We start from the raw sequence: 14,977 nt of genomic DNA, 5'->3' as shown, positions 1-14,977 counted from the left end.
AGAATTCTAGGTTGGTGGTTTTTTTCTTCCTCTCAACACTTTAAGTATCTTCATTGTCTTCTTGCTTGCATAATTTTTGAGAAGGCAAATAATTCTTATATTTGTTCCTCTGTCATTGACCTGTTTTTTCCTCTGGCTTCTTCCAGGTCAGGATTTTTTTCTTATCTTTGATTTTTTTGTAGTTTGACTTGTAATATGCCTCACTACAGTTTTTTGGTATTTATCTGAGCTTCCTGAATCTGTGGCTTGGTGCCTGGCATTACTTTGCTGAAATTCTCAGTTATTATGGTATCAAATATTTCTGTTGTTCTTTTCTCTCTTCTGTTTCTTGTGTTCCCATTATGCTTATGTTTTCTAGTTGTTCCACAGTCCTTGAATATTCTGGTGTGTTTTTTTTCAGTCTTTGTTCTCTTTGCTTTTCAGTTTTTGAATGCATGTTCTATCGGAGGGAGAAATTTACATTCTATTGGAGGGAGATCAATAATAAACAAAATAAATAAATACAATATAGTGTGACAGAAGGTGGTAAGTATTATGGAGAATAATAAAGCAGAGGAGGGGAAAGATTGTGAGACTTTTGTGTATATGTGTATGTTGTGTATGTGTGTGTGTGTGTGGGGAGGTTGTTATTATAAACAGGATTGTCAGCTAAAGGGGTTGCTGAGATTACACCTGAAGGAGGTGATGGAATGAGCCATGTGGCTAGTCTGGAAAAGATGCTCCAGGCAGAGGGGACGGCCAGAGGAAAGGCCCTGTGGTGGCAGTATGCTCGGTGCATTGGAAAGTGGACTGGTGGCCAAAATGTCTGAAGTAAAGAGTAGTAGGACAGGAGGTCAGAGAGGGTAGAAGAGTCTGGGATGGGGGGCTGGAAAGGGTTGCATTGGGTGAGCCCACATGGGCATGTTTGAGGAACAGTGAGGAGGACAGTGATGATGGAGCAGAACACCCTCAGGGGGGAGCAGGGGGAGGTGAAAGCAAAGGGGCAGGCAGGAGCCTAGGGATAAATGGCCTTGCGGACCATGCCAAGGACTTTGGATTTTATTCAAAATGTGATGGGAAGCCTTTGGAAGGCTTTAATGGGGAAGTGATATAATCAGAGTGACAGGTTGATAGAATCCCTCTGGCCACTGTGTTGAGAAGAGCCTGAAAAGGATCATGGGTGGAAACAGTGAGCCTGATCTGGAGGCTGCTGCAATCATTAGGCAATAGAGAGTGATGGCATGGCCCAGAGCTGTGGCAGCGGAGGGGCAAGAAATGCAGATTCCAGATTTATTTTGAAGGCAGAACCCATAGGAACCACTGACAGGCCATTCATTTCAGCCCTGTTTGTTATACCAAAGTTTGGAAGCAACCTGAACGTTCAGCTTTAGGAGATTAGCGATAACTGTGTACAAAAGAACAAGGAAGCTCTTTGTGTACTGATACAGGATGATTTTCAAGATACACAGTATGAAATGAGAAAAGCAAAGTGCAGAGCATATATATGGTACATTACTATTTGTGTGGGGTAAAATAAAGAAAAACAAACACACATGCACATTCATAGTCCTTGGATATTCTGTTCTGTTCCCCTCCACCCTCCCGAGTCTTTGCTTTTTAGTTTCTGAATTTATGTTCTATTAGAGGGAGGTGAATAATAAATAAAATAAATAGATAAAATATATTGTTTCAGAGGTGGTAAGTGTCACGGAGAACAATGAAGCAGAGAAGGGGATGGACTGTAAGAGTTGTGTGTGTGGCTCCTATAGGCTTTGTGAGACATCTTTATGTGAGAGCGATACTAAAGCCAAGAATACCCAGGTATCACTGACATGAGAGCCAAATAACCAGAATTTGGACTTTGGTCCACGAGCACAGCATGGGGGTGGGTTACCACTCTTTGCACATTGGGATGACAAGGCAGTGACATTTTCATACTCTATCTTTCAGGTGAAGAGAAACAGCCAGGGCTGCCCCTCCAAGTCCCCCAATTCAGCCTCCCCTGTATACCTGCACACCTCTCCCTTCCCGTGCCCCCTAAGAAAAATAAAACGAACACCACCAAGCTTGTTTTCTCCATACCTCTTTATTGAACTCTGCAGACTTCATTAAGGGACCATTTGCTTAGAAATTCTTAAACATTTGGACATATTTTACAAGACAGGACAGCAGCTGGAGGTCACAATTTCATCTCATCACATGCATAAAAAGAAACTGTTGTTTGGTTTCCTCATGAGCGTGTGTGTGTGTGTGTGTGTGTGTGTGTGTGTGTGTGTAATGCTCATTTCACCTTTACAGGAAGGACTAGAGACGTCAACTGACCAGAGATGAACAGGACCCAAGAACACGACCCCAGAAAAGAGCTAAGGACATTGGTCATTTATGGCTAATGTGATTGGCTTGTCCCCCATCGTGGGTGGGGCAATCAGAATGGCTTTGCTGGCATAAAAGCCTCAACCTCACAGGGTTCCTGGGAGAGACAGAGGGTCTTAGCTAATGGGACTGGGCACATGCTACCATGGGGGCATTGGGGCTCAGAACAAAGGAAATCCCTTGGCTCTAAAAGCTGGAGGAAAGGCTGGTCTTCTCTTCCAGCTGGACTCCCCTGGCTCAGGGAATGCAATCCAGTTTCCAGATGTCGGCTCCCATATTCCTGCCCCTAGCAAGTCTCAGACTCTTGGCTTTGCCCATTGGAAAACCACTCTGTGGTCTTCCTATGGGCTATGTGTGAGCTAAACTAGAGCATGAGGTTGAAAATACAGAGTAGGAGGGTAGGAAAGGAGGCTGGGGCTGCCCCAAATGATCCCCTGGAAGTGTAACTCTGAAAAGGCCAAGGTCCTTAGGGCAGACAAGTGTCAAATTTGGACATCGTCTTGGTCCCCAATTGAGTCAAAGAACAGATGCTGTTGGTGGGGCTGCTACAGGTTTTAATGGGAGAGGCCTTCCATTTCTCCTTCCTTCCCAGTTAGTACTGCGTCAAGCCAGGTAAGAACTAATAAACTCCTCTATTCACTCACACATTCACTCATCATTCATTCACTCAGAAGTTAATCATTTACATATTTACTCAAACACAGAAGTTGAGAGACCACTGTGTGCCAAGGGCATACATCGGGGGATAACCCTGAGTTCCTGGTGCAGAAAATGGTGTCCCCAGCTCTTGACCTTGGGTTAAAGCCAGGATAGGTCTGGGGAGCAAAAGGCCAGCTGCCAGCTCAGCAGCTGCTGATGTTCCTTTACCCTACCTAGCAGGCACACCAAGGTCAGAGGTCAAGGTCATTTAAGAGAGAGAGCCCAAAGCCCTAGTGAAGACCAGGGGCCATGAGCCAAGCCATGGAAAGGTCCAAGTGTCTTGAGCATCTTCTCCTGTGCTTCCTGCCTGGTTTTCCAAACCTGGATTAGCTCAGGGGGGCAAGTAGGGTGGGGAGATGCATGCATAACTCTTGAGAGCATCCTAATGGGACAGAATTGGGAGTTTCCTTCCTTTTTCAAGACTATAATGTCATGGCAGACACTAACTTGAGTTATTCCTCAGGACAGAGCCTCAGAGGGGGATCTTAGAAATTGGCAGCTGCTCGGTCTATCTGTTCAAACACATCCTGCCTGATCTCATGATAAAACAACCTGAGACTGCCTGCACTGGGGGTCACCCTGAGGATGAAGCTCCATCTCCTCGAAACTCACCAAATAGAAATTAAGGGGGAATTTCAAACCTCTTTGTCAAATGCTCTCCTTGAGAAATGCAGCATCTAGAACTTGGGAAGGGGCTACAGATGTGGGAGATGGCATTCTGCCTGGAGGCAGCAGCAGCCTTGTCTTGCTGTAAAACTGGGTACAGGCGCCTCTCTGTTTTGGCTCTTCTGGATTTAACTTCATTGGGTGGGGACTTTCAGAAGATTTGAATAGACTTGACTGGGGCTGGTGAACACACGATAAAATATGCAGATGACGTATTATAGAATTATACACCTGAAACCTATATAATTTTATTAAGTGTATCACCCCAATAAATTCAATGGAATAAAAAAACCCCAAAGGATTTGAATGGGATTTCCTGTTTTATTTGCCAGGGGAATAAAGCCATTTTGGGATAATGCCATTTGCTATTGCCTGGGCTGTTTGTTCATTAGGCAGGTGGCTAGTGGGTAGAAGATAATTGTGTCTTTTTTACCTAAATCCTCAGGTCTCTGAGGGCATAGAGTCTGGGCAGAAGGACTGAAGCACCGCGAGACAGCCAGCCAGAGATGGGGGATGATACCATGAGTATTATCCCACCCTGTGTGGTTCCTACTAGGGCACTGGGGATGGGTTGGATGGGTGGTCAACAGGGTCATTGAAATTGTCCAAGATACGGAGCATGGGGAACAGGGTATCTATCCTGTGCCACCTAGAACTCCCTCTGAGAGCTCCAAATTCTAACATTTGAGTTTCTGCTAACAGTGTTCCTTGCCTTTGCCTTGGTGGCTTGAGTCTGTGCCCCGATGTTCAAACCACTAAACACCTACACACACCTACACACACACACACACACACACACACACACACACACACACACACACACACCAGGGTGGCTTGAGTCTGTGCCCCGATGTTCAAACCACCAAACACCTACACACACACACACACACACACACACACACACACCAGGAGAGAGAGAAAGAGAGAGAGAGAGAGAGAGAGAGAGAGAGAGAGAGAATTTCCCTGGTTGTTTAGTCTAGTTGCTATGCAATGCTAGGGTCCTCCTGCAATACCCATTTTGTACATCATCTAGCCTCTCTTTAAACACTGTGGTGTCACGATGGTCATTACCTAACATGGCATTCGAGTTCCATGGTTAGCAGCCCCACCCATTAGAAGTGCTTTCTTACTTTGAGCTGAAATCGACCACCCTGTCCTTCTCATGCAAGAGAACATTTCAGAGATCTGCATGCAGCCATCCTGCAGGCAGGTAATTTCTTGTCCAGGTGAACTGCCCCACTCCACCCCATCCTGGCCAGCCTTCAGATCTTTTCAGAATCTTTGCAGGGAGGAATGAAGAGTTAGAGTTAGAGGTGAAGATGAGGGGCTGCTCCATTAACGGAGCCCCTTCCAAATCCATTTCTTCAAGTTGGAATTTTGGGGTATTCCCAAGAAATTCCAGGTTAAGACAAAATCCGGGATAGTGAATGGATACCCAAACTATACAACCTTTTTCTACATGAAAATGGCCACAAGCAAGGGTGTTTGCTTATCTGGGCATCAAACCTAGCACATTAATGGGAAAAACAACTTCCTTTTTGTTCTTGTGCAGAAGTTTCAACAAATCTCTGTTTTGTTTGGCTTTGGTTCAAACCAGGTTACCAGGAATTTGGGGGTGGGGAGTGGGTGGGAAAACTGTGATTAGGGTCTTGGTCCAAAAGAATATATTCACACTTGGATTAGTTTCCTCTTGGGGTCGTCCCAAAGGGGATCATTCACTGCCATCTGGGGGTCCTGATTTGGCTCAGATTTCTATTTGGGCAGAGGTGAGAGCCCTGAAGCTGACATGAGGTGGTGGTGGTGGTGGAGGGGGGGAGTGGAGGGTGGGGGGTGGAGTGGGGATATGAAAATCTAAATGATTACAAATTGGAGATTATCTGAGCTTTCTTCATCTTCCTGCATGAGTTGATAGATGGGAAAAAAATCACTTTTTGCTGAAGATCCTGCTTCGTGAGCTGTCTTCTGCCAACCCAATGCTGGAAGCCACCTAGTGGAATTAATTATCAGGACAGTCCAGAAACTCCCGGAGGCCTAGTTGAGTGGAAGCTGCCTTTGCCATCAATCTCTGGCTCTATGAAGCCAGCAGCTGGAAAGGGAAGGGGAGATGAGATGGCAGATTCTGGGGACATGTCTTCTCGGGGTTTGGCTGCAAGCCTGTCTGGCCACTGTTTTTTTGTTGAGGCTGCTGGCAATGGATTGAGAAGAAGAACTGATAAAAAGTTGATCTAAAGCCCAGCATGTTCTCCGAGGTTCTCAAGAACCAGAAAATGCTCTGTCCTTTGGACCCAATTGATGTTACAGGGAGCAGGGCACTGGACATGGCAACAGACCAGCCAGGAGGGGCTTGTGTGTGTTCTGGGTCTCAGAAATGCCAGTGGGAAGTTTACTTACATGAGATTTTTTTGGTTCTGAAATCTTTGCAGATGAGAAAACCCAGTCCCCTCAGATCCCCAAAGGTGTGTAGGAATCAACTAAACCAGCCCACATCCCATCCTGATTTTGAGGGTCATCTGCTCTCAATCGTGCATCTGTGCCCTGGATTCTTAAGAACAACGAATAGGAGAAACACACAGACAGAATGAAGACAGTAAGTGTCAACAGACTCTAGGCTTAGTGCCAGGAAATGCCTGTATGAGGAAGTCAGACCCTGAAGTCTTTCCCCACCCCCAGAAAAATCAGAATTGAAAGAAAAGAAAAAGCAGTCCAAGGGACACTGGGAGTAAATGAAAAAGGCCAGAAAATATCAGCTACGATAATGACCAGCCACAAACCTGCTAAAATGTTATTCCATATTACAAATGAAATTAGACTCCACGGCCCTATTATAAATTCGCTAAAAGTACATATATTTATCTGAACAGAAAAACAGACTACTCTGAGATGCGTGGACAACCTGTGATGTAGCCCTACACATCAGATACTTCTAGAGCCAGAAAAATGGCAACAGAAAATGCAGAGGTAACTCTTATTTCTGGGTGTAGCCTGGGCTGCTTTGGGTCACTCCGGCTGAGTGAATGATTTGGATGCTGTCCCATAGGCCGAGAGAGGCGAGGGACGTTCAGCTCAGGGCTGGGGGCTCTTCGCTGTGCTGCTGGGGACTCCGGTGAGCCCCTTCTTCCTCCTGCCAGCTTCGCAGCCACAGAACAAGTCCTTTCCCAAAGGATCTTGGAGGCGGTTCACCATGTTCTCACTTGATTCAAAGTTCCTTGATTGGAGGCTGAAGCCTGGGACTAGTTGCTAGAGAAATAAGGAAAGGAGAGAACTAGAGACCTGGCTTTCGTGACCCTGGTCCCTGGTGAATTTTGAATTTCCCCTTGCCCATCGATTAGAGTCTAATGGTCGGCAGTGGTCGGCAAACTCATTAGTCAACAGAGCCAAATATCAACAGTCCAACGATTGAAATTTCTTTTGAGAGCCAAATTTTTTAAACTTAAACTATACAGGTAGGTACATTGTTATTAACTTAATTAGGTACTCCTAAGGCTTAGGGAGAGCCACACTCAAGGGGCCAAAGAGCTGCATGTGGCTCGCGAGCTGCTGTTTGCCGACCACGGATTAGACACTCCAGCCATAACATGGAGCAAGACAGAAATATACAATAGTTACAAACATCAACAATACATTACAGCTTTCCTTAAGAGAATACTGTCATGTTTTTTCTCCTTAGAAAGGTGGATCTTATTAGGAGAAAGGGCAGAAATGAGGCTACGGTTACCAAGACACGGTGGAAGAGAGGTTGGGAATCAGTTTGAAGACGTCTATATTGCCAGCAATTCTCAGGGATGAGCCCGGTGGATTGAAAGGAAACGGCCTCCTCAGGATATTGCCCGCCCCCTTCCCCGCCCCATCTCTTTCTTCGTTCTTGATCCCCAGTGCCTTTAGAGAAAGGGGCTTCCCTGGAACAAATGTTCTCTCCTCTTTTTTCTTTCCCCATTAAGTGTGCTTAAGATAAAATTCCTAAAGAAGGCACCGAGAAGTCTACTGCACCAAAGTCCTGTTGTTTTTCTTTACCCAAAGAGAGAAAGAGGTTGCCCACCTCGTTCCCCTGGTGGCAGACTCTCCCCTGTTGATTGGCATGCACAGCTACCTGGTCCCTAGCCCTTTCTGATCATGGTGGAAGTTGGAAGTCAAGTTCAACTGGGTTCTGGAGAAGTTTCACCGAGTTCACCAAAAGGACCAGGCTTCCATCCGCCTCCAGCCCCTAGTTTCATTTCTTTGGGTTGATTTGTTTTTTCTCCCCGCTTTCATTGGCTCAGGAATGGGTAGGACTTGGACCACCAAGGTAAAGTGGTACCTGCTTCCAAAACTATTGCTTCCCTGTCCTCCATCAAGACCCGTCGATCAAGGTTAGCTTCTTAGTGGAGATTCTTAGGAAGATTTCCTAGTGCATGTACACAGGTACAGGTAGAATGTACACATATTAAAAAATCTCAGTATGTTCCTTTCTGGCAGGTGGGGGCCTGGGTAAACTCACAGCACTTTATTGTGAATCGGACCCAGGGTAAAAGCTATATATATATTCCCATGATACATCCACAAGTAAAAGAAAAAAAACCAAAACAGAACACAATACTTTCTAAGCATAGTATATGCTGAGTTTCAATTAATTTGTTTCTATAAGAACTCTATAGGACTCTGGCTGTTCAGCCTGAATAGGTAGGTTCTTCATGATACTTCTGAATTCGTCCTTCAAAAGTGACTCAATAAAATGCTACTTTAAGGTCAGACAAAACACACGAGGAAGGAAGGGCTAGGTCCTGTGTGACCACACAAGGCAGAAAGGGCCTTTGGTTACAAGGAGAGTTGCACCAATCGGTTATTAGTTTTTTGTGTGTTTTTTTTTTTTTTTTAAATAGGAAGAAAGAATTTCCAATCTGTACACTTCTCGTCTGCTTTAACCAACAAATGAAATGCCTTGGTTTGAAGAAGGGGTGGTAAGTTCCTTCCCACTATATATGGCTATATTTAAACATGTTCACTTTCCTGATATGTAAAATAGACTATATTATTATTAATTCTTACAGATAGCATCAGCTCTAAAAATATCTGAATCAGAAATCACAACTATTTACTTTTATCAAAAAGCATTTGTTTGTTTTCCCTGAATTTTCACATTTGTGCTGATGGCGGACATAGATGGTGATGAAAACAAAGAAGAGACACGTGAGATGGTCCAGGGAGGGCTGCTCCACGGCCATTCCTCAACAGGCCTCCAGCCCACACTGAGATCTCGGCAAAGCCTCCCGGGAGCGCTGCTGCTTCCTCTCTCTGGTATGTCATCCGGAACAGGATGACCTCATTCTCTCTTTGTCCCTTAAGTCCCTTTGCATTTGCTGCCAGAGTGCTCTGAAGACACTTTGGGAGAGTCAAGATACTCCGGCCCGCGTTTTCTTTGTTAACGCAGCAAAGAACAGGACTGTCCCCTCTTGGAGAGATCCACAGTCCTTGGAGATGCTGAGAAGCAGTGTGAACCAGGCGCGTATTCGGCAAAGAATACACATTTTTAAGGGCAGTAGGATTGACCCCCTGTCATCATATCTGTGACAGGTGGCCCAACCTCATGCCACTGTGAGGAGAGCAGGCAGAACGACTCTGTGATATCTGTATACTGACAGGTGGATCGTGCCGTTGTAATAACAGGCAGATCAATAAACATCGTATGAAGGACAGCTAAACAACACCATGTTTCATTCCATCAGGAAGACGTATGCCTGTCACAATTGATGACTGACAGATATACACGATTGTATTTGGGACATCATCCATCAGAACTGTATTAAGAGAACAACATCAGTCCATTGCATTAAAAACAGGCAGGTCCATAACATGTTATCTTTACTGACGGATGGGCCTACAGCATGGCATCACGCTAACCAGTGGCTCAACCCAGTGTTACTGAACCAAGGAACAGCCAGCAACACCATGCTGTCAGACTGAAATCAAGTAGACCAATGTCAGAGCATCAAACGAGGACAGGAACACCAACACCAAGAAACACACTAGAACTTATTGCTTTTGTCTGTACTGGCTGCATTGATGGCTGCGGAAAGGAGCTGAGCTTTTAATACAGACAGTGACACTGAAAACACACTGACAGCTGGTTGACAAGAAAACACCCAATGCCCAACCGTCTACCGTCTTCTTCTGAGATGCTCCTGTTTTCTATACACGTAGGTATAGAAGGGCCAGATACCCTTCTTTGCAATAGGGCTAAGGGGAAGCTTCAGAGGGGCAGGAAGGCGCCTGCAGACTCTGACATGGCAGACAGCAATACCAGCACAATATCACCCACTGTGGTGGGACACAGGCATATAGCAACAACCCAACTAGAATCCCCAAAAGTGGCCCACGGGAAATAGTGCTTCTTTTAAAGTGCAAGATGGTGATGCTGTCCCTGGTAGAATCTATTTTTGAAAAACATAAAGTGCTTTTTATTTAAACTTTTTAAAAAACTTGAATACCACAGGAAACAAAAAAAGAATTTCTATTATAGTAGATGCTTTCCCTGCCGCAGCAGGAAGTATTCAAAAGTCTGAACAGGGCATTTCAATTGGGGACTTTTTTTTTCCCCCTTTCATTGTTGCAGGTTAAAAAAAAAAAATCAGATTTTATTCTGTTCTCCAGTAACATACAGTCTCTTGGAATAAGCTATTTCTTTTGCATATTTGACACTTGCATATCTTTTGAGCCTATACTAGTGATGTACAGAAAATGCTTTCCCTCTACAACCCTAAAGCAATGCTCAGAGTTCATACTGTTGGCTGAGTGCCTGCCTCTGAGCCCTTCCCAGATTGCCAGGGGGCAATTAGAATGGAGTACAAGTAGTACAACTCAACCTGATGATGGCTCAAAATAAAATCTCAAGTACTACGAAATACTGAAGTCAATGAAGACATTTGAGTATGGGTTTTGCGCTGGGATTGTGGCTTATGGTGCAGAGATTTCTCCATGACACAAGCATTCTCTGTAGCCTCTAACAGTGGGATCCATCCAGGAGGTGATGGACAGGGGTTCCTAGAGGTGGCCAGGCAACACCCAATACCAAATTAGTCAACTCACTTTTTCAATATCAGCCCCGTGTTCCAGCATCCTTCTCCAGCCAAGGCCAGGAGGGATCAGAGATGTTGCTTTCAAAGGCTGATGGATAGCCATGAGAGAAGAATGGGGAGTAGGTGGCCTTGGTTATGTCTAGAATGTGGTAGTGGTGGCTGTGAGTTCTGCTCATGTCATCTCCCAAAGAGGGCAGTGGAGTTGTTACAAGGAGGTGCCATATTCTATGGCTTGGCCAACTTCATTCCAATAGACCTGCTGTGACTCTCAAGGTGTTAGGGAGCTTTCTCTGGAGTCTCTCGTCTTTCTGGGGACTCTGCAGAGCCTTTCTGCTTCAGAGTTCATGCAGAAAAGCTATGTGGCAGGTAAGCTGAGCGGCACTCCTCTTTGGACCTCACCACAAGTCTCTCCCTCATGTGGGGTAGTTCAGATGCTCTGATCCCGTGTGCTTCCATGGGCTCCTCCCCCAGGCAACACCCGAACATCGGGGGAGATATGGTTCTCAAGTTTGTACTTTTCCTGACCACTGGGGGCTTTTCCAGTCAATGCTTCTGTAGAGTAAATACAGTTCTGCCTTAAGAACTTAGGAGAGGTGGGTAAGGGGGAACTTTCAAAGTGGTTCTTCTCTGACCTTGTCCCAACACTGAACTTGGGACTGGTACTCCCATGAAGGCTCTTGGGAGGGCTAGAGTCCACACTGTACAGCACCTGTCCCTCATCATCTGTGTCTGCATCAATGTACTGGTGGATACCTGCTTCAAAGTTGAATGCTATTGCTGTGTGTTTCTCGGGCGACCGGGAGGGTGTCCTAGCACTTGCTGTGGTGTAGATGGAGGACTCTGGACTCAGCAAAGGCCTGTCCAAGAGTGTGGCACACTCCAGTCCAGCGACAGCAGCTGCAGCAGCCCCCCGGTTCCTGAGAGGGTCATGGTACATCCCCAGAACAGGGACTAATGGACTGGGTTCGCCCTCCACGAAGTTAACTTTAAGTGCTCGGAGCTTCAAGGGGTTGTTGGTCTTCATGGCAGCCTTGGGGCTCTCAATGAGGAAAGTAGAGTGATGACTGGCAGCAGGGGTGGGGTTGGCCTCCACAAACCTACCACCACTGGCACCCAGAGCTCCCTGCCAGCCTACCTCTGGGGCCAAGCTGCCCCCAGTCTTGCTGGGGAGCGACATCAAAGGGCTGTGGGAGAATCTGGTGGCTTCAGGGAAGTCTGTGGCACAGCTAATGAAGCTATCAATGCTCGACATGCTTCTCATGTCTATCACCCCTTCTGTACGAGTGGGCAGAGGAGCTACGGGGCTGGGGATACTCTCCATTTCAAGTTCTTCCTTTGGTTTGCTGTGTGTTGCTGACTGCTTGGTATTGAGGATGGGCTGGGATTGGGTCTTGGCCATCTTATTATACATGTCTTCCAACTGCTGGACATTCAGGTGTTGAGGACTAGAAGATGATCTGGCCTTCTCAGGGGATCCTTGCTCCTTGGTTTCAAAGGACTTACTTGAACTAGTTTCAGATAGTGTCCTCTTGGGCCATTTCCATTTGTGGGGTGACAAGTGGTTATCTTGTACTTTGTCCTTGGTCTCTCCATTTTTCTCAACCACGATGTCCATTATCTCGATGCTCCGGGCAAAAGCGTCTTTCATGTTCATGGACACAATGCTGCCATTCCTCTTGGCTCTCTCCAGAGCCTCTCTACGCTTGATCGCTTTCTCCTGCCTCTTCTGCTCCTTGTAGAACTCAGAGAAGTTGTTGACAATGATGGGGATGGGAAGAGCAATCACCAGCACCCCTGCGATGCAGCAGAGCCCCCCCACAATTTTCCCCAGGAGAGTCTTGGGGTAGATGTCTCCATATCCAACTGTAGTCATGGTAATAGTAGCCCACCAGAAAGAGGCTGGGATGCTTTTGAACTTGGTGTCCTCCTCATCTTTCTCTGCAAAGAAGACAAGGCTGGAGAAGATCATGATACCCATGGCGAGGAAGAGAATGAGCAAGCCCAGCTCATTGTAGCTCCGCCGCAGGGTGAAGCCCAAGGACTGGAGGCCAGTGGAGTGGCGTGCGAGCTTCAGGATGCGGAGAATACGCATGATGCGGAAGATCTGGACCACGCGGCGAACATTCTGGAACTGAAGCACGCTCTTGTTGGATTCGGTGAGGAAGATGGTAACATAATACGGTAGGATGGCCAACAAGTCAATGGCGTTGAGTGGACCCTTGAAGAATTTCCACTTCTTGGGCGAGGAGAGGAACCGCAGCAGGTACTCCATGGTGAACCACGCAATGCACACAGCCTCCACGTGGGCCAGCTGGGGGTTGTCTGTGGACTGGCCAAACTCATCAACGCCCTGCAGCTCTGGCAGCGTGTTGAGTGACAGGGCAATGGTGGAGAGGACGATGAACATTATGGAGATTATGGCAAGGATCTGTGAGGAGAAGAGAGTGGGATTTAGTTATCAACCACCAGTGGGAGGATCACTCTAATACCCTGAGTCTGCAGAGGGCTCCTCAACATTCAGGAGCATTTCACATTTCACTAGTCACTTAATAACTGGAGGGTTGAGCTAAAAAGATGATTTATTCAAATCCATTTATTGTACAGATGTAGAAACTGGCTTGGAGAATTGAAATGATTTAAAGCTAATTATCTAGCCCAGGGGTTGGCAATTTTTTTCTATGAAGGGCCAGATAATAAATATTTTAGGCTTTGAAGTCCATGAATTCTTTGTTGCAACTACTCAACTCTGCAGTTGAAGCACGGAGGCAGCCTTAGATAATACATAAATGAACATGCGTAGATGTGTTTCAATAAAACTATTGACAAAAAGGGGCAGTGAACTGAATTGGACTTGTGGGCCATAGTTTGCTGACTGGTGAGCTAGAACAGTGGTTCACCACTACTATGGGGTGGGGGCTGCGGTTCTCAGCCTGTGGGTCGCGACCCCTTTGGGGGTCGAATGACCCTTTCACAGGGGTCGCCTAAGACTATTGGAAAACACATATATAATTACATATTGTTTTTGTGATTAATTACTATGCTTTAATTATGTTCAATTTGTAACAATGAAATGGGGGGTCACCACAACATGAGGAACTGTATTTAAAGGGCCAGAAGGTTGAGAACCACGGCTATAGACCCTTTTGCTACACACAATCGCCTGATTTTGCAGGGGATTTCCAGGCAGGCAGGGACATCTTGGCTCCAATGTTATTAACTCCCAATTGGGACTATGAACTTTTTGAGGATAAGGGTCACGGCTTAATTACCTTTGAGTCCCTGGATCAAGAAGAGGTTTTGGCCCAGAGAAAGGGCTTATTGGACATTTGTTGAAACTAATGGAAGCTAGGCCAGTGTGCACTTTATGAAGAAATGCAAGCAGATGTAATACATTGCTCTCAGGGTCTTCTTCAAAACTACAAATCCAATCCCATCATCTCATTACTTCTCTGTTTACTAAGTTTCCAGGACATTTCAGGAGAAAATCCAAAGCCCCTAAACTTGTCTATCAGCCCCTCCCCTCTGTCCTGTTCTCAGGGACTGCCCCTCTCCTTCAGCTGCCCCTGCTGAAGGGCTGGTCTGGTCACCACGCTTGTACAACTTGATCCTGCCGCCCTAGCTGGTTTGGCTCAGTGGATAGAGCATTGGCCAGTGGACTAAAGGGTCCTGGGTTCGATTCCAGTCAAGGGCACAGGTTGCGGGCTTGATCCCCAGTGGGGGGCGTGCAGGAGGCAGCGGATCAATGATTCTCATCATTGATGTTTCTCTCTCGCCCTTCCTCTCTGAAATAAAAATATTAAAAACAAAAAACAAAGGAAACAATTTGATCCTGCCTGTTGCTGACTGGCCCAGACATGGATAGGAAGTCCAGGCTGGGATCAGCCAGCCCACCATTGAAAATCTGAGCTCGGGGACCCAGGGGATGAATGGTGAGTCTCTGAGTTAAATGGTCAAGTACTATCTAGGCTTCAACCAGCTTCTTGATAAGTCCAGGCTTCAAGCAAGTGTGTCCCAAGGGGACAGAGAAGATACAAAAAAAATCAGAGAAAGCTGACCCTTTGCAGGAAGCCTGAGAATAAAGGGAAGGGGCAGAGAGAAGGAGCAGTGAGGACACGGGAGGTTGGAGAGAGGATGTTGAGGGCAGCAGTTAAGAGCTTGGGCTCTGGTGTCAGAATACTTTGGATTCAAGTCCCAGCTCTGCTACTTTCTTA

The 14,977-nt window shown here is 46.3% G+C and overlaps 1 protein-coding gene and 1 long non-coding RNA gene across 2 annotated transcripts in view; both read right to left on the bottom strand.

Moving 5' to 3' along the window:
- Window positions 1-2,046: 2,046 nt before the first annotated feature.
- Window positions 2,047-6,192, bottom strand: LOC132239263 (uncharacterized). Its single transcript, XR_009454010.1, has 2 exons — window positions 4,543-6,192; window positions 2,047-4,435 (listed from the first exon to the last, which is right to left on the bottom strand). It is a non-coding gene; the product is annotated as an uncharacterized LOC132239263 (long non-coding RNA).
- A 1,375-nt stretch (window positions 6,193-7,567) lies between these two features.
- KCNB1 (potassium voltage-gated channel subfamily B member 1) overlaps window positions 7,568-14,977 on the bottom strand; it is a 90,469-nt gene continuing 83,059 nt past the window's right edge. The window contains exon 3 of the mRNA XM_059705344.1: window positions 7,568-13,194. Coding sequence (XP_059561327.1) covers window positions 11,194-13,194 — 2,001 coding nt within the window. The 3' untranslated portion in view covers window positions 7,568-11,193. The remainder of the gene's footprint in view (window positions 13,195-14,977) is intronic.

Source organism: Myotis daubentonii, chromosome 8 (genome assembly GCF_963259705.1).
Source record: "Myotis daubentonii chromosome 8, mMyoDau2.1, whole genome shotgun sequence".
NCBI lineage: Eukaryota > Metazoa > Chordata > Mammalia > Chiroptera > Vespertilionidae > Myotis > Myotis daubentonii.
This window is presented reverse-complemented; position numbering and strand designations above follow the sequence as displayed.